Below are 24,625 nucleotides of genomic sequence, written 5' to 3'. Positions count from 1 at the left end.
TGCACCTCTTGGACTTGATTGACTATTTCCTTTTCCATGTTGGGGAAATTTTCAGCTATAAGCTCTTCAAAAATTTTCTCATACCCTTTCTTTTTCTCTTCCTCTTCTGGGATCCCTATGATTCGAATGTTGGTGCATTTGATATTGTCCCAGAGGTCTCTGAGACTATTCTCAGTTCTTTTCATTCTTTTTACTTTTTTCTGCTCTTCAGAAGTTATTTCCACCATTATATCTTCCAGCTCACCGATTCGTTCCTCTGTTTCAGATATTCTGCTATTGATTCCTTCTAGAGTATTTTTAATTTCAGTAACTGTGTTGTTTTTATGTTTATTCTTTAATTCTTCTAAGTCTTTAATTTATTCTTGCATTTTTTTCCATTTTGTTTTCAATATTTTTAATCATCTTTACTATCATTATTCTGAATTTTTTTTTTCATGTAGTTTGAGTATTTCCTGTTCATTTATTTTGACTTCTTTGTTTCTAGTTTGTTCCTTCATTTGTACAGTATTTCTCTGCCTTAAAAAAAATTTTTTTTAACTTACTGTGTTTGAGGTCTCCTTTCCCCAGGCTTCAAGGTTGAAATCTACCTTCCTTTCTTCCTTTCTGCTTTCCTAAGTTTAGTCCAGTGATTTGTATAAGTTTCCTATAGAGTGAGATTTGTGCTGAGTTTTTTGTTTGTTTGTTTTTCCTCTGATGGGCAAGGCTGAGTGAGGTGGTAATCCTGTCTGCTGATGATTTGGTTTGTATTTTTGTTTTGTTTGTTTTTTAGATGAGGTGTCCTACACAGGGTGCTACTGGTGGTTGGGCGATGCCTGGTCTTGTATTCAAGTGGTTTCCTTTTTGTGAGTTCTCACTATTTGATACTCCCTAAGGTTAGTTCTCTGGTAGTCTAGGGTCTTGGAGTCAGTGCTTCCACTCCAAAGGCTCAGGGCTTGATCTCTGGAACAAGCAAACCTTGACACTGGTAAGAGGAATTTAGCTGGAACTGTGCATGAACTGTCAAGGCCAAACATGGGCTGGCAATATGTAGAGTCCCTTGGACCATTTGGAACCTCAGGACCTCAGTCCTCAGGACCAAGAGGAGAGTCGTGCCGACTTTTCTGCAGCATCTCCTGGCAATCTTGATTCCAGCTTGTGAGTCATCCAGTCCAGCATTTCTCATGATGTACTCTGCATGTGAGCTAAGTAATAAGCAGGGTGAAAATATACAACCTTGTCCAACTCCTTTCCCAGTTTTGAACCAGTCTATTATTCCATGCTTTTTGCATGTTCTGATTTAGGGATTGTTTTCTCTTCATCTGAAGATGCCTTTTCTAGAAGTCCTCTACTTGAAAGAGGGAATTTGAAATTTATCTCAATTTTTGTCTACTTTGTCCTACTTTATTCAACTTAAAACCAAGCTGTGAAAATGTTTTGTTATTCCTAACCATCTGTCTTAACCATCCTTCTTTCAGGAGGAAACACATAGCCTGTTTTTTATTGTTGTTGTTTTTTAAGCCTCTAGTTCTTCTGTAATCATGCAGAAATTCTCCATCAGTAGCACTGTATACCCTGAGTAGCAAGCATAAACTGCAGGAGGAAATGGCAACCCACTCCAGTATTCTTGCCAGGAGAACCCTGTGGACAGAGGAGCCTGGCAGGCTACAGTCTGTGGGGTCACAAAGGTTGGACACGACTGAGTGACTAAGCATACTTAGCAACCATACACAAGATATTCGATACCAGGAATTTCTTGATCCAACTTCCTCCATTTTTTCATGATAAAGTTGTAATATAGCAGGACCATATGGAGCCATCCAGGGATGGACCCCATCCCCAGGTCCTCTGCTCTACCTCCTCTGTGAAGTACCTAGCTGACAGTATCTGATGCACATTTCCTGAGTTGTTTTACAGAAGCTAAAATCCCCACCAAATGGAAGAAATGAACTATTTGATGACCATGAGCTGTCAGACATAGTGGAGCCTGAGCCTTGATGGTATTAACCCCTGTGCACTGCACTGTCACCTCATCACCAACCAATCAGAGAACTGCAGGAGCGGGTCACATACCCTGGGACTCCCCTGCCTCCCTTGGTCTTTAAGAATGCCTCCCTGAAACCCATTGGGAATCTGGGTTTTTAGAGCCTTAGCTGTCCCAGACTTTTTGTCTGGTGCCTGTAATAAAAACTGCACTTTCCTTCATCACAACCCAGTCAGTGGCCATATGTGGGTAGGGGTGGACCCGAGTTTGGTTCAATAGCAAAATCCAAACCGGCATCATTATCGTTCCTGCTGATTTCAGGTTTGTGTTTCAGACTGCTCATGGAGCTTGCTCTTGAAATTTATGCCAGAAATTCTTACTCGTCCCTACAGTCACATCCTCATATGACTATATTTTCTTCCCTGACAAATTTACAGTTTTGTACTCTGTCTTGTTGGCTCTTGGCCTCCATTTCTCTGACACACACCTTAATTTAAATACTCTCCTTCTATTTCACAGGGATGTTATGAGTGCCAGCTGTAAATGGGTTTGGTTTCTTTCTCACAGTCTGTTTTTACATTCTTACTTGTTAAGGACAGTCTATCACTGTCTAGATCTCAAAAGTCTATAAAGGTGTTTGAGACCTAAAAGAAAGAAGTCTTGGCTCCAAATACAAAAAAAAAAAAAAGAACACAAAAAACAAAAAACTGGTATATTATTCCAACTTGTTGTCATTTAGTTGATTTGTGTCTGACCTTTTGCGACCCCATGGACTACAGGACATACCAGGCTCCTCTGTCCTCCACTATCTCCCAGAGTTTGCTCAAATCCAGTAGCAAAACTGTAAGACTCCTTTCAATTTTTTACAGACCTTTTTTTAAATGGAATGTGTTAAATGTAGCCATGTCTGATACATTTGATATGATATGTCTTTAGGCAACCAGTTTCTTCAATCTTGAAGGATTACTAAGTTTTCTCCCCTTGACCTTCTTATCCCTTTCCATCTAATCCTGTTTCGCCAGGCACTTGCTCCTTCTTCAAATAATTTTGCCAAGTTTTAAACATTCAACAGATTTGCTTTTCCTAATCTGATACATAACGTGAAAAGGAATATCTGCCATTCTACATTTCAGAATTTGTTCTTTCTCTCAAATATATCCTGCTAATGCAGTGTAAATATATTTCAAATAATAAAAAAGTTTATCTAAATAAACATAAACTTTTGTTCCTGTGGTAGATTCCAAATATTTGTTTTGGGATAATGTTTTGATCACATCTAGTTACACAGTTATTTCCTGAATACAACTTAAATTTCTTTCCACTACTGCTCTTTTCTAATAAAGTGAAGTTGTCATATTCTTAGCTTTTTCATTTCAATTAATTTCAGTTAAAATTAGAGAAGATATACCTACTATACACAAAAATAACACAAAGGAAGAAGCCGTTGATCCTGCCGTTTATAGAATGGCATCCAGGAATAACAATCACTAACTAGGTTACCCTCTGAGTTACCAGGGAGGCCCAAGAATACTGGGGTGGGTAGCCTATCCCTTCTCCAGGGAACCTTCCCAACCCAGGAATTGAACTGGGGTCTCCTGCATTGCAGGCAGATTCTTGACCAGCTAAGCCACCAGGGAAGCCAACTAGGTGCCAGGAACTTTATAACATCATTTTCTGCTTTAATTAAACCAAACTTCCCCATACAAGAATCTGCAAAGTTCATAATAACAGTAGTTACTAGAAACTTAACAGAATAGTTAGTAGAAACTTAATTTTCATTTGTTGGAGCTCTTGTGAGTATTTCTGGAACTTGCCAGGCATGTCCTGAATTTTATCCAGTAAGTCTATTTGTCCTATGGACATGAGGGTCTGCAGCGGACTCTGCCCCCTGGTGGCTACAGTCTGCTCATTCACTGAAGTCCCCCAGTGGGTGCAGCAACAGCTCCCATAGCCCCAGGCATTCCTCGAGGATTCGCAAAGCTCCAGAATAGGCTGCCAACTTTTGATCAAGTGAAGAACAACATTCCTCTGCTTTGTGTGAAGGAGTCTGTTAGAGAGCCCCTGAGCAGTTATATCTGTGACTGAGTATTCTACTGAGCTGTGTATCAGGTGGTTTTAGTTTTGTATTCCAGGTCTTTTTCTCTTCTGAACTAAGGTCTGCATGTACGGACTGGATTGAAGATGGTCTTGAATAATCTGGCAACTGTAGTTTGGCTGTTTCCCTGAGAATGAATCACCTATAGTGTGACTGTTGAACTCCAGGTGAGTGAATATTGTCTGGATAAATCCCATCCATCACCTGGCACACCTATCCACGTCCAGATGCCACCAAGGGTCACAGCTCAGGCTTCTTGGCTAGAATAGAAATAAAATTTATCTTATAATAAAGAAAACTGAAGATAAGCAAATGTAAGTAGTCTGCCCAAGTTCATATGCTTAACAAAGGTCTGAGACATGATTCAAATCCAGCTTCAAGTTTTTTGGGTTTGGATTTTTTGTTTAAGAATATCAAACTGCCTCCTGAGACTCAAAGAAACTATTCTTTACCTCTAGATACACAATTCTGTTGTTTAAATGCTTGCCCGACATTTCCTACTACCTAGAGAAGCATCAGTAAACAAAACTGGCAATTACTCTATTTGTAAGAAGTTTACACTTCAAGGAACTGATCAGTTTTTTTTTTTTTTTTCCTTCTTTCCCAAGCTATTGTTTTAACCCATATAATTATGAGGAAGTAATTCTTCAGCTGCCCTTGAAGGGAGGGAGTAGGGGGTGGGTAGGGGTGGGGAAGAGTAACCTCTGACTTCTCTACAGGAGAATACAGAGTTCCTTTTTCAGAATTGACTTGTCAACCCCATATCCACTCTTTGGCAGCCTAGGGTCTGTTTCCTTCCGTGTGTTGGAGGTAAGAGAAAATAAACAAATTTATTTCCAGAGCACGGGGATCTTTATGACAGTTGAAATGCATTACTGCTGTCTCCAACGCATATTTCCCTTAGTATGTAAACATAGCCACCTGGACCCAGGAGGTAATGCAAGAGTCGCTGGGAAACTGAACAGAATTCCAGCTGCCCCTGCATATATATAACAATTATCTACTCCAGCCTTTCCTGAGCATATAAGAAGACTGTACAAAATGGGCTGGGGAAGGAGGGAGAAGAAGACTGTGCTAAGTTGCTCAGTCGTGTCTGACTGTGACCCTGTAGACTGTAGCCCTCCAGGCTCCTCTGTCCGTGGGATTCTCCAGACAAGAATACTAGAGTAGGTTGCCGTGCTCTCCTCCAGGAGATCTTCCCGACCCAGGGATGGAACTAGTGTCTCTTACGTCTACCTACATTGGCAGGTGGGCTCTTTACCACTAGCACCACCTGGGAAGCCCCGAGGAAAACACTGTTCAAGGATTAAATAGAGTTTCTTTTGGAACGGGAACCAGGAAAAAACAAATTTATCAGCCTGAAGCGCCCAGGCACTGGTGCTGAATTTAGCTATTCAGCCCTAGTGTACAGTAGTGATTTGAGTGTCAGTTGGGTTACCCGACCTGGAAATCTACATAAGATGACTTCTCATCTCATCCTTGTAGAAAGTCCAAAAACACTCCCCGGTATTTCATCAAGCCCTGAAGATTTAAACTACCATGATCATCTCTGACTTGAGACTGCTACTTCTGAGAATCACCTAGCCATCCCGTTCCTGTTCTTGCCCCATCCATCTAGACACAGATGTGAGCACTTGTCCATAATTCCCAGAGGTTAGGCAAGTGGTATCTGCCACAGACTTGACTGAAGGTTTGGGAAGAGTTACCCAGTGGGCTTGCCTGGTGGCTCAGATGGTAAAGAATCTGCCTACAATGTGGGATACCTGAGTTCGATCCCTGGGTTGGGAAGATCCCCTGGAGGAGGGCATGGCAAATCACTCCAGTATTCTTGCCTGGAAAATACCATGGACAGAGGAGCCTGGCAGGCTACAGGCCGTGGGTCCCAAAGAGTCAGACATAACTGAGGAACTTTCACCCAGTTTTACATTCCCTCTAGGGAATTTGGGGTTCATTTGTGTAACTCCAATGCTGAGACGGTTTAGGGGGCTCAATAATCTATCGTATGGATGGAGTTAGGCATCTTTTCCTCAAGGAAAAGACAAGCAACCTGCCACCTCTTATGTATTTTATATATCCTTGTTCTCAAGAGTCTTCAGTCCCCATCACGTTGGCCAGTTCTTTCTATTGACCAAAAGTTTTGTTCAGATTTTTCTGTACAGTGTTACTTAAAACCCAAATGAACTTTTTGGCCAATGCAATGCATAACTCCCATTTCTTTCCTTTTATCTCTTTCCATCTCTCCTCCTCATTCCCTTGTTCCTGGGTTAGCCCTGGGAACTTCACATTTCCTTATTTTATTATATCAAGCAGTTTATGTTTCTCTGTGCCTAACTCAGAAGGTTTGCATAACCAAACACACTTAAGTGGAAATGTTAGTCTCTCTATCGTGTCCAACTCTTTGCAACCCTGTGGACTGTCAGGCTCCTCTGTCCATGGAATTCTCCAGGCAAGAATACTGGAGTGGATTGCCATTCACTTCTCCAAGGGATCTTCCGAAACCAGGGGTCAAACCCAGGTCTCCTGCATGGCAGGCAGATCCTTTACCATCTGAGCTACCTTAACTCTTGAGTCCTCAACAAAACCATGTAGACTTTTAGTTACCTGAACCCATCTGGCATCATGTTATCCTGTGTGAATAGGACCAGTAAGTATTTCCTCCACAGGAAAGACAGTAAAGTAGAAATCATTTAAAATTGTTTATTTATACCTTAAAAGTTGTTTTTTTTTAAATCTCAAAACATATTCATGTTTATTTATTCTCCCACTGGTTGATATAGGCCAGGTAATTTTCTTTGAACATTAGTACTTAGATTGAACCTCTGTATCAGCTTTCTTGCTTTTTTTTTTTTAATTAAAGTGTAGTAGCTTTGCAGAAAAGTGATTCAGTTATGTGTGTATGTATATATATGTGTGTGTATATATATATTTTTTTCAGATTCTTTTCCATTATGTTATTGTAAGATATTGAATGTAGTTCCCTGTACTATACAGTGGGTCCTCGTTGTTTTATTTCATATATAATAGTATGTATCTGTTAATCTCAAATTCCCAATTTTTCCCTCCCCGCGATATCAGATTTCTTAAGCAAAATGCATCTTAATACTACTTTTGGTATTACATGTTTTAAGGTAATTGACAAGCTCTCCAAGGACAAAGTGTTTGTTAGGTTTCTTTGTTATTTTATAAATAACAGTGTTTTATAGCAGTCTTTCCACAGCTGTCTTCTTAGTACTTTGTCTTTGTTTAAAATTTTCAACAGTTTTTAAATTATTTTATCAGGTTTGTTGTTGTTGTCGATAGGTCACATCCCACTGTTTTGCAACCCCATGGACTGTAACCTGCCAGGCTCCTCTGTCCATGGGATTTCCCAGGCAAGAATACTGGAGTGGGTTGCCATTTCCTACTCCAGGAGATTTTCCTGACCCAGGGATCAAACCCATGTCTCCTGCATTAGCAGGTGGAGTCTTTATCACTTTGGCAAATTTGGGCACAAACACAACGGACCCTTGGTAAACAAATGACTTGATTGGAGGAAGCAGAAGTACACATGTCCAGTCGCTGCAGGCATTCGGGGTGTATTTCAGCTAATCTGGTGAGTCTGTTAAATCATAGGTTCAGAAATGCTCTCATGTACAACTTGATGACCACAGCTACCACTGCTGTATGATGTACAGGAAGGCTGTTAAGAGAGTAAATTCTAAGGGTTCTCGTCACGAGGAGAATGTTTTCATTATTTTACTCTTTTCATTGTCTGTATATGACAAGATGGGTATTAGTTAAACCTACTATAATCATTTCACAACATACATAAAGCAAACCATCATGCTGTATGCCTTAAACTTATATAGTGATGTATGTGAAGTATTTCTCAATAACACTGGAAAAAAGAGAAGTACTTTACTGTAGCCAGTTTTCCTCAACAAGTTCAAATCAGAATGTTTACTTTTGTGCTTATTTTTAAAAAAGCTTTCATGTTTTGGTTCCATCAGTTACATTAGCTCGTAAAATCCCTTTTGAACAACTCACTTTTGCATCTCCACTAAAATAAGGGACAGAGGAAGCCTAGGACTGCTACTGAATGTAGAGATGCTAAGGGTTCCAAGAGTGAGCAGGGGCTCTTAATGGGAAACATACAAAAGAGCCCCAAAGTGTTGTCAGAAATCAAAGAGTGGCACATGCCGGTGACCTGCTCAGCTGCTCCTTCCCACGTGAAATAGTTTCCCCCCCTTTTTTTTTCTCATATCTTTAGGGCTTTTGTGTTCTACTGTAAAGTGCATCTCATAAATCTGCCAACTCGGTGTTCAATATTTGCTTTTGACCCTTGAAACTTTCCCAGCAGAACCTCCCTCCCTTTAATCATGATCTACATGCTAGTAGTTTTGCAATGTAGAGAAGACATACAGTTTTTACCTTAAAGGATCCAGGAAGGAATGTTATCTTGTTCCTTCCCTTTTGAAAATGTTTTCCTGGTTTCATGCTCTAATCAGAGGATTCCCAGAACTGCATCTGCCTTTTGTCTTCACATCTGAATTAAAAGCACCTGACAGTTACTACTTCCTCCATCCCTCGACATGGCTTTTTTTTCATATTTGCAATTTGCGGATGAAATAGAAAAAATCAGTCTACTTTTTCTCCTACCCCAGGAAATGGGAATAGCAACATATTAACAGTTAGACAACCAGGTTTGAGTCCATGCTTGGCCACCCAATGTGCAACACATAAAATTGTTATCTGTAGCAAAGGTTAATCAGCCTTGTGATGGCCCTCTCTGCAGCCTCCTGTTCCATTCTTCCTGAGGTCCACTTAAAGTCTCCAGGGGTGCCTACTCCTGACCACTGTCAGTCACTCATTACCACCTGCTCCACCCACCTTATAAAACAACCCCAGTGCCTTCCTTCTGAATCAAAGCTGACTCCTCTGAAGTCTGAGCATCTGCTGTCCTCCCTCCAGGAGACACTAGGATTGAACCCACCTTATTCCACATCAGTCATCCCCTCAAACGTGGACACCTGGTGTGGCATCTTAACTTTTATGTATTTGGTTATTTTTGGCTGCACTGGGTCTTGGTTGCTGCATGCAGGCTTCCTCTAGTTGCAGCAAGCGGGGGCTTCTCACTGCGGTGGCCTCTCTTGTTACAGAGCATGGACTCTAAGCACTCGGCTTCAGTACTTATGGCATGTGGGCTCAGATGCGGGATCTTCCAGGACCAGGAATAGAACCAGTGTCCCTTGCATTGCAAGGCGGACTCTTACCCACTGGACCACCAGGGAAGCCCTGGTGTCCTACCTTCCCTAGCATTTTGTCATCCCCATATTGCTACACCATCATCAATAAGTGCCCCAATACCCTTTATCGCTTCATAAAGTCTTCTGTACATGTCCAGGCTAGATTGAGAGAAGGAGGGTAATGTGTTAGGAATGGGGTGCAGAGCGGTACAAAGACTCTAGTAATGTTTTATAGGCTATAATGTATATAAGTGAGTTCATTTTATTGTTCTTTTAATTGGTGTATGTTTATTGCAGATATGCCTTTACATATATGATATACTTCATAATTTAAAATTAAAAATAAAACCTACCTCTGTTCCCCTGAGGCCCGTATCATCAGCCACAACACACACTCTCCCTTTTTGTCAACCACTGTCAGTTACTGAAGTCCTGGTTGTTCTCCCTCGAGGATTCCTCTCCAGTAAGGGCCTGCCATCAATCTGGCTGATTTTCATACCCAGGAGGTGACTGTCTAACAGACTGGACTCTGAGTTCCTTGAGATCCTCTGTTTAGAGACAGTTTCCCTCCCCTGCTCTCAGCCACCTTGAACTGCTCCAATCAGTAATGCAGAAAACCCACCCTTTAATGCAGAAAGTCTGCCCTTTAATGGCAGACTGTACCCTTCCAGATGTTTGTTTCAGTTGTCCCCTTTTCACCTGTTCTTCTGCCTCACTCCTCACTACTGTACCCTTCAAGCCCCTTCTCTCTCTCTCTCTGTTTTTTTTTTTTTGGCTTTGCCTCATGGCATGCCAGAGAAGGCAATGGCACCCCACTCCAGTACTCTTGCCTGGAAAATCCCATGGATGGAGGAGCCTGGTGGGCTGCAGTCCATGGGGTCGCTAAGAGTTGGACACGACTGAGCGACTTCCCTTTCACTTTTCACTTTCATGCATTGGAGAAGGAAATGGCAACCCACTCCAGTGTTCTTGCCTGGAGAATCCCAGGGACGGGGGAGCCTGGTGGACTTCTGTCTATGGGGTCACACAGAGTCAGACGACTGAAGCGACTTAGCAGCAGCAGCAGCAGTTCTTTCATTGCACGTACCTGGAAAAACTCCAGACCCAAGTAAGCCCCGCCATTCACTTTGCTATGCCTGTTCTAGAGCAGCTCAGCATGGCTGGAGAAAATCATAAATCTAGGCTGAGTAGGACCACCATAGATTTGGTCACTCAGCTCCTCATCTCCCTACTCACCACCGCCAGCCAACCTTAGGACACACCTCTTATCAGTCCCTTCTGTCACTCATCATAGTAACTTTTCAAGTCCCTCCCTTCTCAAGCCTGGGACTAGCCCAGCTCGCCTTTCATTCTCAGCCGATGACTCACCTCCTTCAGAATTATTAAACAATCATACATAAACAATCTCATCTTCCAGACACAAGTCTAGAAATATACTTGAATATATGACTCTGAGCAGAGCCTTGCAGCGCCTTCCTCATTGCAGACCCTTCTGTGTTCCCCTTTCCTACCTTTAGAAAAAAAAAACCTTAGTTTCCCTGGCCTGTTTAGAAAACAGACTCAAGCAACTAATCATTGAAGAAGGGGCAAAAGCGGGAGCTAAGAAGAGTCAGTCAAGAGAGGAAGGTGATAACAACTTGAGCAATAAGTAAAACTGAAGCATGGGATCATAAAGTCCTAGTTCTTCTCTAGAAAAACATGTAACAGTGTCTGACACACGTCCTTAAGTTATTTTTTAGAGAAACCAGACCACCCCCCGACTTAGGTGGAAACTGCTGACCCAAAACATATAGATCCTAGCCTGGTTGGAGCTGGAAAATGCATGATTGAGATTCCTGAAATGCCACCATGTCACCTCACCTTCTACCCATCAGAAAAGTGTCCATGAGCTAATCACACACCCTGCAACCCTCACCCCAACACTGTCTTTAAAATCCTTTCCCTGAAGACCATCGGGCAGTTTTGGTCTTTGAGCATTAGCTGCTTATTGTTCTTGCATGGCACCTGTAATAAAACACTGTATTTTCCTTCACCACAACCCACTGTCTGAGACTGGCTTTGCTACCTGTCTTCCCTCCTTGGTATCCATATGTTTGTTTTCTATGTCTGGGTGTCTGTTTCTGCTTTGCAAATAAGTTCATCTGTATTGTTTTTCTCAAGCTTCCCAGGTGGAGGTATTGGTAAAGAACCCGCCTGCCAATGCAGGAAATGCAAGAGATTAGAGTTTGTGCTCTGGGTCAGGAAGATCCCCTGGAGGAGGAAATGGCAACCCACTCCAGTGTTCTTGCCTGGAGAATCCCATGGACAGAGGAGCCTGGCGGGCTACAGTCCATAGGGTTACAAAGAATTGGACACGGCTGAAACAACTGAGTACATACCATTTTTCTAGATTCCACATGTATGCATTAATATATGATATTTGTTTTTCTCTTTCTGACTTAACTTCACTCTGTATGATGGACTCTGGGTTCATCCATGTTTCTACAAATGATACAATTTCATTTCTTTTTATGGCTGAGTAGCATTCCATTGTGTATATGTACCACCTCTTTTTTATCCATTCCCTTGTTGATTAAAGTTCCAAAGTCTTAATGGTTTACAGAAAACTCCCTGGCTTACCCTTGCCTACTCCTCTGGCATTCTTTATTGCACGGGACTAGCTTTCTTCACTCCAGTCATACTGTATCTCTTTCAGTTCCTCAAACATCCATGCCACATCTTGCTTCTGGGTCTTTGCACAAGTTCTGCCCCTGCCCACATTCTCTCCATCTCTTCCTGAACAACTAACTCCTGTTCACCCTTCAAGGCTCAGCTCAAAGGACACCTCCTCAGGGAAGCATCCTTGACTCTCCAGAATAGATTAGGTTAATCTGTCATGCGGCCATGAAATTAAAAGATGCTCCTTGGAAGGAAAGCTATGACAAGCCTAGACAGTGTATTAAAAAGCAGAGATATCACTTTGCCAACAAAGGTCCGTGTAGTCAAAGCTATGGTTTTTCCAGTAGTCTTGTACTACTTGTGAGAGTTGAACCATAAAGAAGGCTGAGCACCAAGGAATTGATGCTTTCAAACTGTAGTGCTGGAGAAGATTCTTGAGAGTCCTTTGGACAGCAAGGAGATCAATCAGGCAATCCTAAAGGAAATCAACCACGAATATTGATTGGAAGGACTGATGCTGAAGCTCCAGTACTTTGGCCACCTGATTCGAAGAGCTGACTCATTGGAAAAGACTCTGATGCTGGGAAAGATTGAGGTCAGAAGGAGAAGGGTGTGACAGAAGATGAGATGGTTGGATGGCATCACCAACTCAATGGACATGAGTTTGAGCATACTCCAGGATATAATGAAGGACAGGGAAGCCTGGCATGGGGATGGAAAAAGTCAGACAGGACTTAGGGACTGAACAACATCAACAACACCTGGTCATGTGCTCCCATGGCACTCTGCACTGTTTTTGATTATCGAGTTTAGTTATTCATAATGATTTATTTAGTGTTTGTCTTCCCCACCAGAATGCAGGTTCCATGAAGACATTAATGTGTCCATATCATTCATGGCTGTACACCCAGTGCCCTGCCAAAATGCCTCACAGAGAGTCAGGTCTCAATAATAGTTGCTGACTTAGGTGATTGAAACACAGATCGTCCTAGTTTGGTTTCAGTGCGCAGCTGTAACCTAAAAGCTAATAACCCATCATATTTGTGCTTGCCTTAAACACTTTGACCTTTATTTTCCATTTCCAAAGCGTTTTTGGTGTGTACAATACCGCCCTCTTCCTCTTTTCCCCTTTTCTCAGTGATGTGTCACCGATTGATGTTTTTTAATTGGGTGAGGCACAGGTAATCTCCCCGTTTATAACTCTGACCTTTCTGTGAGCAAACACACAGAGTGAACTTTGGTTTATCTCCCACTATAATGTAGCTGCTAATTACCGGCAGGCAGGCTGTCTCCTACGGTCCACGTGACCGGTGGGGTGACCAGAGAGAATCGTGGGGAAGAATAGTCTGAGGGACCCAGCGACAGGCTGTCGGGCTGGAGCTCCTGCCTCCTTGAGAGTCCCGAGTGAAGCCAGCGAGCCCAAGGAGCATGGTGCTGAGGTGAGGGAGGTCATGAAGACGCCACTGTTGGCCTTGGCTTTGTGGTCACTGATCCTCCGGCCAGGGCTGCCGTTCTGGACCTCCCACGTGAGTCGAAACTGCCAGGATGGCAGCTACGAGATCAGCGTCCTGATGATGAACAACTCGGCCTTCCCAGAGTCCCTGGACAGCTTGGAAGAGGTGGTGAAGGAGGGAGTGAAAATCGTGAGCCAGCGTCTGCTTGAAGCTGGTAAGAATACGGTAACAGAATTCTCCTCCCTGTTACCTCCTCTGCAGCCAGAGGGCTGCTAAGTGAAGACCTCACGTTCTTTGCTTGATCACCCAACGTCCTCTAAGGGCCCTTCTCTCTTTCAAGGCAGTAGATCTTCAGAAAGAAGGATTTGAGCCCTACCTCAGTGAGTTCACTCATGATACACTCTGCTCTAATAATGGGTCCAACCCAGGTGTTTGCAGCAGTGAAATGCCTCCAAATAAAACTGGATTTACTACTGAGTGTCAGGGCCTTGTGTTTCCTTCTGCATCATCTCAGAGACAGAATTTGGTCTGGACTTGAGATTTCACAGGGTTGTCTATCAAGAAGATGAATCAAGTAAAATTCCTACAGATGCTCAGTCTTTGATGAAGATTTTTAATCCATCTATTCTCTCTCTGCATTTCTGGTGGTGATTCTTATAAGATGCAGTCGATGTAATAAATTTGCAAAGTGAGTGTATGCATGCTAAATCCCTTCAGTTTGTCTGACTGGTGTGACCCCATGGACTATAGCCTTCCAGGCTCCTCTGTCCATGGGGATTCTCCAGGCAAGAATACTTAAGTGGGTTTCCATGCCCTTCTCCAGGGGATCTTCCCCACTCAGGGACTGAAGCTGGGTCTCCTGCATTGTAGGCATATTCTTTATTATCTGAGCCACCAGGGAAGCCCCAAATTCAGTGTAACAGTCCTTTATTTTACTGCTGTTTTAGGGGGATGGGAAAATTATTTTTTATGTTTTATTGAAGTATAGTTGATTTACAGTGTTGTATTAATTTCTGGTGTACAGCAGAATGATTCAGTTGTTCATATATATATATTCTTTCTCGTATTCTTTTCCATTGTGGTTTGTCAGAGGATACTGAATATAGTTCCTTGTGCTATACAGCAGGACCATGTTATTAATCCATCCTATCTATACTAGTTGTGTGTATCTCTTAATTCTTAAAATAAATTATAACATTAGGTAAAACATGTATGATAAAGAGAAAGTCATCACCCCTGATAATTTCCAGTCACCTGGACATTTCCAGATTCTTTTCATGTGCTTCCAAGTTTTTGTTGTTAAGAACATCGTTGGAGTCACTACAGCACAGAAACACTTTTCTGACCTTCATTTCACATTATTCTACAAGTGGCTTTCCTGGAGTTGCTTAATCTTCGTATATCATATGAATGGATGTCCTGTATCTCTTAGATACCTTTCCAGATCATCTGGTAATTCCCTACAGTGGGATCTTCCATTGTTTTTTGGTTTCTTATGATTATTTTAAAGCTACTGCAATAACTTCCCAGGTGGCTCAGTGGTAAACAACCCGCCTGCCAATGCAGGAGAGGTAAGAGACGTGGGTTCCCTCCCTGGTTTGGGAAGATCCCCTGGAGGAGGGCATGGCAACCCACTCCAGTTGGAGAATCCCACAGACCAAGGAGCCTGGTGGGCTGCAGTCCATAAGGTCACACACAGTTGGACACAACTGAAGCGACTTAGCACTCACAACAATAAACATTTTCACATACGTTGTTTCACCGTCCTCCCGTGCTTTGAGACGAGATTGCCGTAAGTGTAATTACTGAGTCAGTGACTGTTTCATAGAACTTAATGGTTATTTATGGATGAGGATACATCCTCTAAGGAGAGAATGTCTCAATTTTCTTTATTTAAAATTCTGTGTCAATAGCAGCAGTAGTTGTCATATATCATGCATGTGTGATAACTGTCTTCTGTACAATATACTTTGCTTCAACACTGTCTGAGTCCAGATTCATATATAAATGGATGGATCTTATCTAGAGCCATAATGTAACTAGGAGGTCATTTAATAAAACCCCCTTCTATGGGCAGTGTGGTGTAGTAGAAAGAACATTTGATTTGAAATCCGAGGACCCAAATTGGTGTCCGTTTTCCAGAGCTTTCTCTCTTTGTGACCTATTTCTCTTGATCTACCTGAGCTCGGTGTTCTTGTTTTTTAAGTACCTGTCAGGTGCTTGGTGGGCCTTCCCAAGTGGCTCTAGTGGTAAAGAACCTGTATGCCAAAGCAGGAGATGTAAGAGATGCAGGTTCGATCCCTGGGTCAGGAGGATCCCCTGGAGGAAGGCACGGCAAACGCACTCCAGTATTCTTGCCTGGAGAATTCCATGGACAGAGGAGCCTGGCAGGCTACAGTCCATGGGGTCTCAAAGAGTCAGACACGACTGAAGCAACTTAGCACACACACATAGGTGCTAGGTAAGATATATCATCTTTTTACTCACCACAGCTCTGTGCAATCAGCATTGCTGACACTGTTTCACAGCAGAGGCTTAATAATTTTGCTGAAGTCATACAAGTTGTCTGTTTGAAGTAGGAGTCAAATCTGTATCTGTCTGATTCCACAGAGTGTAGCATGTCACCACTGTAAGAGCTTTACCCACCATGAACTAACTTGCTCATTAAAATAAAGTGGTGGAACATTGTGGTTAGAAGTAGAGGTTTGGAGTCAGACAGAGGCCGGTTCACGTTCCAGCCTTTTATCCAACCTGTGACCTTGAGCAAGTTATACTTAAATTTTCTGAGCTTCAATTCCTTCACCTATAAAATCATAGTAAATAGTTTCCTCCGGTGAGTATGGTGTGAATTAAATGAAGAGATTCGCATAAAGCACTTAATTCACTGACTGATCCGTACTGTGCACTCACTGAATGGCCGTTGTGTTTATTGTGGCCGCTCTTACTGTTGTTCTTGTCAAGGACGTTGATGTTGTTGCTGCTGCGTCCTTGCTGCTGTTAGCAGAACAAGTTACCCTGCACATAAAGTAAACAGCAGAGTGTGTTGTTCAGATGTTGATCTCTGAACTCATATTACCCGAATTTGCACTTCTGCTCCATCATTTACTAGTTGAATGACACTGAGTAAGTTGTTGATTCTAAGTTCAGTCATCTCATTTGTAAAATAGAGTCAATAATGGTGAGAGGCCTTTGCATGGACTCAGTAAGAGGAGGATCTGAAGGAGGGGGAAGTGAAAGAGTAAACTGAGGCCCAGATTTCTGCATCTGATGATGCATTTTGTCAGATGAATGGTCATGCATAGTAAACCCAAGAAATGCAGCTTGTGAAGGGAAGACGGATTCATGGTCTAAGCTTATTAAGCACTGATGCTCGGGAAAAATTTAAGACAATATACTTAAGGACTAACTTGAACAATAGAAAGATTTCAAATGTTGGTGATGTCCAAGTGGAAGAGAGCAATATTTTCCCCAAGTACTTAGGAAAGCTTTGTGGGTTTGGAAGAATATACAGGACTTGGTCAAAAACTTGAAAATAAGATTCCTTCAGTCTTAGGAAATCAACTTCCCAAGGTTGTATGTGCCATGGCCTCAACCTGGTCCATACCCCTCACCTGGTCCATACCTTCCACGTGTCCATGTCCCCCACCTGGTCCATATCCTCCGCCTGGTCCATACCCCCAACCTGGTCCATACCCTCCATATGTCCCCCACCTGGTCCATACCCCCGCCCTGGTCCATACCCTCCACATGCTCTCATCTGCTGAGGGGGTCCCTTTCTTAGACTCCAGAGCCCATATCCAGATTCACTTTGGTCCCATCCCATCCTCAAAGCTCTCTATAGGAGAGAAAGCATCTGAGATCACCCTGTATTCTATAACATCCCCCTCACCCTCCCAGCACTGAGATCTCATGGTATGGTGTGCAGATGGCAAGCAGGATAGGGTTGAAACGACACCCGAGGAACTGCTTATAAGTTAAGCTTTAATTTGAAGTCCCCATCCCATTGTCTAAAAAGTGTTTATTGGAGGCCTCCCTGATGGTCCCATGGTTAAAGACTCCACACTTCCACTGCAGGGGATGTAAGTTCGGTCCTTGGTCAGGGTACTAAGATCCCACATGCTACACAGCGTGGCCCCAAAATAAAAATAAAAACAATATGCTAAAGTCATTAAAGTAATAATAATAAAGAAGTGACAGGGAGTGACATAAGAACTCAGAACTCAAATATTTCTAGGCTTAAAACTGGATATACAATTCCACCTCCCCCCCACTACCAGATCAGTTGGCAAAAGATAAATCTCACAGCCAGTATAAACTTACTGAGAAATAACACTAGTCTTCTCTTTTCCCTCATTCTGGATAACAGGCCTCAATGTGACCGTGAATGCTACCTTCATCTATTCAGAAGGTGTGATTTATAAGTCCAGTGACTGCCGGAGCAGTACCTGTGAAGGCCTCGACCTCCTCAGGACTATTTCAGTGAGTGCCTGCCTCTGCGGGGTCAGCTTTCACCCTCCTGCCTTGGGGGGATGGTGGCTGGGCTCCCCAACCTGTCCGCCAGCACCCCAGCTGTCTGTCAGCATCCCACCTGTCTGCCAGCTTCTCCGCTGTCCAACAGCATCTCCCCTGTCCACCGGCATCTCCCCTGTCCGCCAGCATCCCATCTGTCCACCAGCATCTCCCTCGTTGCCTCCAGCTACCCAGCTGAGTGATTTGGAGATGGGGTGCTCTGACTCTCTCCCCATCTATTTTCCAAGTGAGAGAGCCCTCCAGGAACCCAGAAAGGTAGGGAGCACCTTAGCTATGTTGTCTGTACACAGTCAGTGGTATGGAGGGGGATTATTTTGTTTTCAAAAGTCTAAAAAAAATTTCAGTGTTGGTATTAACTGATATGCCTTTGTGTCCCCTCAAGAAATACCAGAGGTGCCCTATTACAAAAATATGTTCCAACATGTGTGCTCAGTCATGGCCAACTCTCTGGGGCCCCATGGGCTGTAGCCTGCCAGGCCCCTCTGTCCATGGAGTTCTCCAGGCAAGAATACTGGACTGGGTTACCATGCCCTCCTCTAGGGGATCTTCCCAACCCAGGGATTGAACATGTGGCTCCTGCCTTGCAGGCGAATTCTTTACTGCTGAGCGACTGGGGAGGCCCCCAAAACCCTACACCAGAAACCTATTGCAAGTCATCACCGTATACATGGTCACAGATGGATTGTTTAAGAGCAGAATCTGAAACCTAACTTTAAAGTAGTAATTGTAATGTCAAAATCTAGAAATAGGAAGAGAGATATCCTTGCCTACTTGCTCCTCCCAACCCCAGCCCTAACCCCAACCAGAGCTTTACGGAGCTGAAGAGTGTTCCAAGCTCTCTGGAGGCAAGTAGGCTGTGAGATGCCCCTCTACGACAGAAACCTAAGAAAAAGCCCTTCATAAAGCAGAGTGTGGGCACAGAGCATGGTTCTGAAGCTCTAATCAATAACATAGAATCAACCTGATTGGCCACACTCATGTCAGGGGGCATGGCTCATTACAGTCGCCATTTTAAATCGTGGAGGATGTGGAGTGAGCAAGAGGAGTTGAATACACTCCACTTTGCAGTTCTGCGAAGGTGTGTCTCCTCTTTCTACCTCTCCAGAGGAAGATGTAACCTGGTTCTCCAACACCGTCGATGGAATATTCCTAGTCGGGTGCCCCTTGAGAAAGGGTGGAATATATCTGTAGACTTCAAAGCAGTTACACTGCAGTTTGTTCTCTGCAGCCCTGCTTGTCGCTTCCCCTAAAACCGGAACTTGCCCTCTCTCTCCACAGCCCCTCCAAATCTAGTCTGTTCACCATGTGGCCTACAGACACTGCTGATGTTACAGTCTGCCGGTGCCTCTTCAGCCACTGGATATCCTCCCCTTGATAAGAGAGTCCAGGTTCATGTTTGGGCAGCACACCTTCAGCAGGATTCTCTTGCCTCCTTCCACAGCCTCTCCCAGCTCAGACATCCCAGAGATGTTAGAATGAGAGAGAAAGGCCCACTTTCCAGCCTTCTCGATGCCTCCCCCTTGCCCGCTTCTTTCCTGTGCACTGATTCATGTTTTATTTTTAGGGATTAGTTGTTTGTTTGTTTTTTTCTCCTACAGAGTAAAAAACAGATGGGCTGTGTCCTCATGGGGCCCTCGTGTACCTATTCCACCTTCCAAATGTAGTAAGTAGCTTGGTTTGTTGTTGTTTTCACGCCCCTGTGACTTGAAGTCAGGACGAAATCATCAATATTTAAGTGATTTATCAAACAGCAGTCTAGTTCAGATAATACAGTCAGCAGTTTGGGGCCCTTGTATTCTGCAGCCTCTCTAATAACTGTCATGCCCTCATCCAGGTAACTGCCTTTGTTCAATGTGGGGCGAATGACAGTAGCTGTTCCAGTTCAGTTACTAACATCTGAGTATGAGAAGCAAAACCGTAGAGATGAGGTTGTAGCTTCCCTGGTGGTTCAGTCTGTAAAGAATCTGCCTGCAGTGCAGGAGACCTGGTTTTGATCCCTGGGTCAGGAAGATCTCCTGGAGAGGGGCATGGCAACCCACTCCAGTGTTCTTGCCTGGAGAAGCCCATGAGCAGAGGAGCCTAGAGTCCATGGGGTCACAAAGAGGCATGACTGAACTGACTTAGCATGAGAGATGAAGTTAGACTCCTGGCAAGATACAGGGAAGATAATGAACTTGGATAATTTGAAAATTGAATAAATGAAATATTCCCAGGCACGAACACAAAGGAAAGCACCCTAGGGCCTTGGCAGGGCGCTGTTCCATCCTTAGGTCTGTAAGAACAGGAACAGTGGTAGGATTCTTATTTCATAGTGCTATTTGAGGATTACATGAATAACATACTAAAGTACTTTACACAGTGCCCAACTTAGAAGAAAAAATCTTCCAGTATGTTTTAGAGGGAAAGTACTTCTCTGGCTTCTGGAAAATCGCCCCCATCCCTCTTGTTCGTCTCATGCAGTGTAATTCTCACCACCACAAAATACTTCGTTCTGCCAAATCACCCTTCCCCAATAAAAATCCCTCCCACATGCCTTTCTTTCTGTTCCATCTCCCCCTGAATCAAGATCACTCTTTGTCTACACAGAGAAAACCTTTAATAGACCACCAAAGATGGAAGGGGATGTTGTTTTCCTTTCTCAAATACATATTAAACATCTTCATACAAACTTGGCAGCCCAGAGATACTGAGGTGAATGAGCCAGGTGTGATCCTCACCTTCATGGTGCTTGCAGTCTAGTGGAGGAGACAGAGATTAAACAGATTCTCTCTCAAATGATTACCTGGTGTCAGGTATCAAAGAAAGTTCTCCCGATGGATAAAGAGATTTAATCTAGGACCTGATGGATCAGTAAAAATCAACCAGGCAAAGAGGTAGGGGCACAGCATTTCTGGCATTTGTAAAGACCCTGATAGAAAATAAAGCTTGATATGTTTAAGGCATGACTGCAGCCATGAAATTAAAAGACGCTTGCTCCTTGGAAGAAAAGCTATGACCAAGCTAGACAGCATATTAGAAAGCAGAGACATTACTTTGCCAATAAAGGTCCACCTAGTCAGTTCAGTTCAGTTCAGTTCAGTTGCTCAGTCGTGTCCGACTCTTTGCGACCCCATGAATCGCAGCACGCCAGGCCTCCCTGTCCATCACCAACTCCCGGAGTTCACTCAGACTCACATCCATCGAGTCAGTGATGCCAACCAGCATCTCATCCTCTCTCGTCCCCTTCTCCTCCTAAGGCTATGGTTTTTCCAGTAGTCATGTATGAATGTGAGAGTTGGACTATAAAGAAAGTTGAGCACTGAAGAATTGATGCTTTTGAACTGTGGTGTTGAAGAAGACTCTTGAGAGTCCCTTGGACTCCAGGGAAATCCAACCAGTCCATCCTAAAGGAGATCAGTCCTGAATGTTCACTGGAAGGACTGATGTTGAACCTGAAACTCCAAATCTTTGGCCACCTGCTGCAAAGAGCTGACTCATTTGAAAAGACCCTGATGCTGGGAAAGATTGAGGGCAGGAGGAGAAGGGGACGACAGGGGATGAGATGGTTGAAGGGCGTCACCAACTCAATGGAGATGAGTCTGGGTAAACTCCGGGAGTTGGTGATGGACAGGGAGGCCTGGTGTGCTGCAGTCCATGGGGTTCCAAGGAATTGGACACGACGGAGTGACTGAACTGAACTGACTTGATGTTTAAGGAACCACGAGTAGATCCATGTGCCGAACAGGAGAAGGAAAACCATAAAGTCCTCCGGTGAAGCCTATCTCAAAGGTGGTCCGAAGCACCTGCATGCTCAGTTGCTAAGTTGTGTCCAACTCTTTGGGGCCCTGAGGACTGTGGCCCACCAGGCTCCTTTGTGCATGGGATTTTTCCAGGCAGGAATACTGAAGTGGATATAAGAGCTGAAAATAAAGCAGTGCATGGAAGGGAATTTCAGGGACATCTTTTTGGCTTCACAACATTTATAGTAGCTGTGGTGGCCCATTTTCTGTTTTTCTTAGTCCTATGCCCCAAAGTCCATATGTCCTAGCCTAGATGTTAGGGCAACCTGATGAAACTCATCTTAGAATAAATCAAAGTAACCAAGCCACATGTGTGAGTGCCTGTGCATGCTGTCACTTCAGTCATGTCTGACTCTGCATTTCTATGAACTGTAGCCCACCAGCCTCCTCTGTCCATAGGATTCTCCAGGCAAGAATTCTGAAGTGGGTTACCACACCCTCCAGGAGATCTTCTGACCCAGGGATCGAACCTAGTCTCCCTCATTGCAGATAGATTCTTTACCATCTGAGCCACCAGGGAAGCCCAGAGAAGGCAGTGCGTGTGTGCAGGCTAAGTCGCTTCAGTCGTATCTGACTCTTTGCAAGCCTATGGAGTGTAGCCCACCAGTCTCCTCTATCCATGGGATTCTCCAGGCAAGAATTCTGGAGCGAGTTGCCATGCCCTCCTCCAGGGACCAGGGATGGAACCTACGTCTCTCATGTCTCCTGCATTGGGAGGTGACCACTAGCACCACCTGGAAACCAAGCCACATATATAAGACAACTTCCAGAGTATGCTTAGAATGTAGCATATGTTCAGTAAATATTCTTTAAATTCACTTGTGTGAGAGGGACCTATTGTAAGTCGAATACCTGCTTGAATGACCCTATTTCATTTTTGTCATTTCCACCCACATGCTGAAACAGCTTAAAGAAGGATCTTACTTGTGCTACTTAAGTTAATCCTGATATTGGTTTATTTCTCACCTCTTGGCACAGCCTTGACACAGATTTAAACTATCCCATGATTTCAGCTGGGAGTTTTGGATTGTCATGTGACTACAAAGAAACCTTAACCAGGATGATGTCTCCAGCTCGGAAGCTGATGTACTTTTTGGTTGAGTTTTGGAAAGTCAAATTTCAATTCAAACCTTTTTCCTGGAACACTGCGTATGTTTTCAAGAATAGTACAGAGACTGAGGACTGTTTCTGGTAAGCAAGACCATTAATATCCTTCTGACATTTAGCCATAAACCATGGAGAGAAACCATAAACTCTCAGCAGACCCCTAGTTATTATCAGATGCTCGTTCCATGAAGTAACAGCGTTGGGAATGGAAACCAACCCACTTTCTTACATGCAACTGGTACATAGTTTATGTTTAACTGATTTCATTCCTAAGCTATAAATATATTGAGATAAGGCTGTTTGTTACTCCTGTTTGAACTAGATCTATTAAACACAGTTCTCTGAAGTAGGTACCCCTTAACTTCAGGTCAAATTGAAATTTCACTTAGAAATAAATCAACAGCAACAGCTAATGTTTCATTATAATAAAAAGGAATTGTATAGAGTGTATTATATGTCTTGAGAACTCTGAATAGATGTTTTTTGAACATATTTTTGAAAAGTTGCCTTTTCTTATAGAGTCTGTTAGTTAACAATGATCTGTTTTCCTTGCCTCAGTGTGATTGACATAAAGTGTGTCTATGTAATGGTAAATACATTGACTAAATATTTTCATAATTCTTTCCAAATGGCATAAGTGAAGTAGCAATAAATACAGCTTTGATGAAGTAAAGGCAAAGGGGCCGAAAGAAACATGATGTCATTAATATAATCGACATACATTGCATGTGTGACACTCTTTGCAGTTTTGAAAGTATTTTCATGTTAGTTTTATCAATTCCCCACAGTAAACTCTCTGTAGAAAAGAGGACAAGTACCATGATCTCTGTTTAAGGAGCATGGAAATCAGACATGATAGAGAATATGCATTCTGCCTGTCCTACACAACAGGTTAGAAATCATTTCTCTCACAGCTTTTCAGAGGAATCAGACTGTTGGAGAGAACAGAGTATCAGGCACCATTGCTAAAATGAAACTACAGAGCTCACACATCTCCAGCAAAGGTGGCAGAAAGAATGACTTGAAGGAACCTGAAGTCTCTCTCCACCAAAGCATGCGGAGGACTAAAATAGGGTACCCCTGAGAACACACATCTAGGGAACTGTAAGAATCAATACTAAGGCATCATCTTAGAAACTTCAGGCTGAACAGAAGTCAGTTTCACACAGGAGGAAAAATGACTCCTATCAGCTCTGAATTTTTGTACTATAGATTCAAAAGTTTCAATTTCTGTGTGATAATGGGATGAGAACAGAGTAGCCTTCCTTCAGCAAATAGCAAGAAGCCTTTAGAAGGGATCTGGGAAATACCTCCTGTTTGTATGAATACACAAAGATCCCCTGAAACTGTCCCTATACTCCTCCTAAATTAGACATTCATCCTAACCCTTGGGATCGTGATGTGTATTGTCCATTGTGTTAACAGAGGCAATGGATTTTAGATGAACAAGTCCCCTGGAGACATCTGTAAGCAGTGAGCAAACGACATGGAAAGCCATGAAGAAACTAAGCTGATTGCTTAGAGTTTCTCTTTGTTTCTGTTCTAGGTACCTCAATGCTCTGGAGGCTGGAGTTTCCTATTTTTCTCAGAAACTAGGCTTCAAGGAGATGTTGAGAGGAGATACCGAGTTTCAGGACATCTTAATGGATCAGAACAGGAAAAGCAATGGTAAGAGGACATGAAGCAAGATCGTTTTTTTGCCGGCTACTTCCTCACAACCATCGCCTCCCTATGAGTGATTTGGACAAATCTACCCCCAGAGCTGTCATCATACTGTATATTTTGTGTGTTTGGGAAGGTCTGTAGCTGCTTGCAAC

General features: G+C 43.2%; 2 protein-coding genes across 2 annotated transcripts in view; both read left to right on the top strand.

The window, feature by feature from the left end:
* Nucleotides 1-17,842, top strand: part of LOC113892518 (histone H4) — a 38,363-nt gene extending 20,521 nt beyond the window's left edge. Inside the window, exons 2-3 of the transcript XR_003511073.1 lie at nucleotides 4,116-4,222; nucleotides 17,759-17,842. The gene's annotated coding sequence lies outside the window, so the exon portion shown is untranslated. The remainder of the gene's footprint in view (nucleotides 1-4,115; nucleotides 4,223-17,758) is intronic.
* GUCY2C (guanylate cyclase 2C) overlaps nucleotides 12,948-24,625 on the top strand; it is a 67,280-nt gene continuing 55,602 nt past the window's right edge. Inside the window, exons 1-5 of the mRNA XM_027541402.1 lie at nucleotides 12,948-13,606; nucleotides 17,759-17,871; nucleotides 19,521-19,585; nucleotides 22,680-22,892; nucleotides 24,355-24,476. Coding sequence (XP_027397203.1) covers nucleotides 13,390-13,606; nucleotides 17,759-17,871; nucleotides 19,521-19,585; nucleotides 22,680-22,892; nucleotides 24,355-24,476 — 730 coding nt within the window. The 5' untranslated portion in view covers nucleotides 12,948-13,389. The remainder of the gene's footprint in view (nucleotides 13,607-17,758; nucleotides 17,872-19,520; nucleotides 19,586-22,679; nucleotides 22,893-24,354; nucleotides 24,477-24,625) is intronic.

Source organism: Bos indicus x Bos taurus, chromosome 5 (assembly GCF_003369695.1).
Source record: "Bos indicus x Bos taurus breed Angus x Brahman F1 hybrid chromosome 5, Bos_hybrid_MaternalHap_v2.0, whole genome shotgun sequence".
NCBI classification, from domain to species: domain Eukaryota; kingdom Metazoa; phylum Chordata; class Mammalia; order Artiodactyla; family Bovidae; genus Bos; species Bos indicus x Bos taurus.
Note: the sequence above shows the minus strand (reverse complement) of the source record. Positions and strands in the feature narration are given on the sequence as shown.